Consider the following 2,639-nt stretch of genomic DNA (forward strand, 5'->3'; position numbering starts at 1 on the left):
CCCCCCCCCGCTTGGAGGCACAAAGCATATTCTCTTGTGCACACTCGAGTGTGTGGATGATGAGAAATCCACATTTCATATCATGATGATGATGATACGTTCTTTATCATTTTCTTGATAGCGTTCCTGCCACAATGAGTGCCCAACCGAAGTATGGATAAGCGAAGCCTTGACCCCCGATCAACTCAAAGTCAAGAAACAAGAAGTCCAAAAGGTTCGAAAAGCGCGAGCAACCAGCAAATGGGACGTCTACCGAGGCAGCAAGGTCATCATCGAGGAATTCGGGGCTCCAAAAACTTCCAAGCCACCTCCTGCCTCTCCCCCCCCCCCCCCCCCCCCCCCCCCCCCCCCCCCCCTCTAAGTGACATATGTCACAATTTGTTGTATTCACATTAGTCATAATTCTCCATGTACTCTTCTAGTAAGAGGTCCAACCATGTATGTTTTCTTGGCCCTTCATAGGTCATATTTGACCTCGAAGATGATAATGAAATGCCCCCCCCCCCCCCCCCCCCCCCCCTTCTCTCTCTCTCTCTCTCCCCCCTTCATTTTGATGTCTCTCTTCTCAATTAATAAATATCTTAAACATAATTTCTAGCATCAAATAATCTTTTTTTTTTCATTTGAGAAGTGTTGAAATAGCATATATAGTATTCAATATTTTGCTCTTGCTCAATCTCAATCACAAATGAGTGCCCAATAGTAACGTATCTACCAATCAAAGAAATGTTCATTTTATAATAAAAAAAAATCTCCACATATCTACAAATGTTCAACTAAAAAAAAAAACTTTCTCCACTTCCAGCAGCAAAAAAGGAGCTGGCACGAGCAATTCTACGTGCAATATACATGTTTAGATACGTGCCATTCGAGCAGTGATGAGGGGCCGGCAGCCGGCTTCCTCCCTCGGAAAGCCCATCATCGCCACACACAAGAGCGCGCGCACGCACACACCCACCACCACCACCACAGCTCCTACTATTTAAAGCTGTCGCTTACTTCATCGAAATCCATCCCTCCCCTGATCCTCTCTCTCTATCTATCTCTCTCTCTCTCTAGTTCCGTCATGGCTCCAGCTGCGAAACTCATTTGGAGCCAGCTTCCGGCGGCCATGCTAGTAGTGATGTTGCTGCTTGTGGGTCCTCTTTGTACGTACTGCAGCTGCGAGAGAGAGAGAGAGAGAGAGAGAGAGAGAGAGAGAGAGAGAGAGACTGATCATGTGTGTGGGTGCTGATGCAGCTAACGATATGGGACGGGTGAGCGCGGAGACGACGTGCAATTCGGCGGTGGTGGTGGAGGAGGGCGACACGTGCTTCGGAATTGGCCAGAAATTCCACACGAGCGTGAAGCAGATTCGGAAGGCCAACCCGGGTCTCGATTGTGACAATCTCCAAGTCGGCAAGCAGGTTCAAGGCTCCTCTTTCTCTTCTTCTTCTTCTACTCTCTCTCACACACACACATACACACACACACAAACACACATTTTAACAATCGTTCATTTCTTGATGTGCAGATCTGCCTCTCTTAGAAGATCAAAATCCATTCACTGCATGGAGCATCCATATACAGCTACCATCCATATACAGCTACCCGTCTCCAATAATCTTCTGTTACCAAAATGCAATTATTAACTAATGAAAATTGCCCTTTGTTTTTCAAGATTGATGTTTCACATTGATATGAATTATGTTCAATTGTGCAAAGCTTACTATAATGGAATGTCATGGTCTTATCTTTCATGTTTTATCGTGATGTGTGCTATCATCAATCCGTGCAGAGCAAGTATTCTTCAACAGCAAATTCATCTTCCTTTTCTTTTTCAAATAATCCTTTATGGTGAATATGTTTATCCAAGCCAACAAGAAAAAGCACTCATGAGAGCCATTCTAAATTCAAAAAGTCCGACAAGTTTTGATTTTATTTGTAAAAAAAATATCATGCATCCGTTTTAAACAAAGAGAAAGTCAAAGTCCTTATAAGGCCCATTTGAGAGTCCAAAATTTCCCTAATGAAGACTTCACAATCCATCTTTTCTGCTTCAGGTACTCTATCAAACCATCACTTTGCATTTCCACAAACCAGCAGCGGAGAAATTTGTATTGTGCCTTCTTCTCTTGTCACCGTACTCTCCAGCACCAACTGACCATAATCTTGAAGCCACGTTTTTGCATCCTCAACCCACAGTAGAAATGGAAAAATCGAACCACATCTTTTCTAGCAGCACATGCTCTTCAAAACTTGCACTTTTGCATCGTCAAATCCACCTCTTTAACTTCAAATAGGAGCACCAATGCACTCCTTAGTGGGGTCACCAAAAGATGGAAAGAGGGAAAGGGGAACACGCTCAGAACACAAACACAATGGATATACACAACGTCCCAATCCACTAGAGATCACCTTCAAAACTCGACACAATCCACAGACAAACAACCATTTGCACACAACCATATGCACACATTTTGTTGCAACACATCAAACAAGACAACACCCAAGTAACTTGTTTCACCACTTCCAATACCTCAATGTCACGCTCTAGATACCACAAAATGGTTCGCGGGTTCACACCTCCATCAACACCAACATACACTCAAAGAAAGAGAAAGAAAGAGAGAGATAGGTGGAAACCAACACAAAGAAAG

The 2,639-nt window shown here is 43.8% G+C and overlaps 1 protein-coding gene across 1 annotated transcript; it reads left to right on the top strand.

Moving 5' to 3' along the window:
* The first annotated feature begins 1,027 nt into the window (after positions 1–1,027).
* On the top strand, positions 1,028–1,640 carry LOC147439302 (lysM domain-containing protein ARB_01488-like). Its single transcript, XM_086484288.1, has 3 exons — positions 1,028–1,148; positions 1,240–1,406; positions 1,514–1,640. The coding sequence occupies exons 1-3, from the start codon at positions 1,067–1,069 to the stop codon at positions 1,526–1,528; spliced, it is 264 nt and encodes an 87-aa protein (XP_086340414.1). The 5' UTR covers positions 1,028–1,066; the 3' UTR covers positions 1,529–1,640.
* The last annotated feature ends 999 nt before the right edge of the window (positions 1,641–2,639 follow it).

This window comes from Adiantum capillus-veneris, chromosome 16 (genome assembly GCF_014529385.1).
Source record: "Adiantum capillus-veneris isolate H3 chromosome 16, ASM1452938v2, whole genome shotgun sequence".
NCBI classification, from domain to species: domain Eukaryota; kingdom Viridiplantae; phylum Streptophyta; class Polypodiopsida; order Polypodiales; family Pteridaceae; genus Adiantum; species Adiantum capillus-veneris.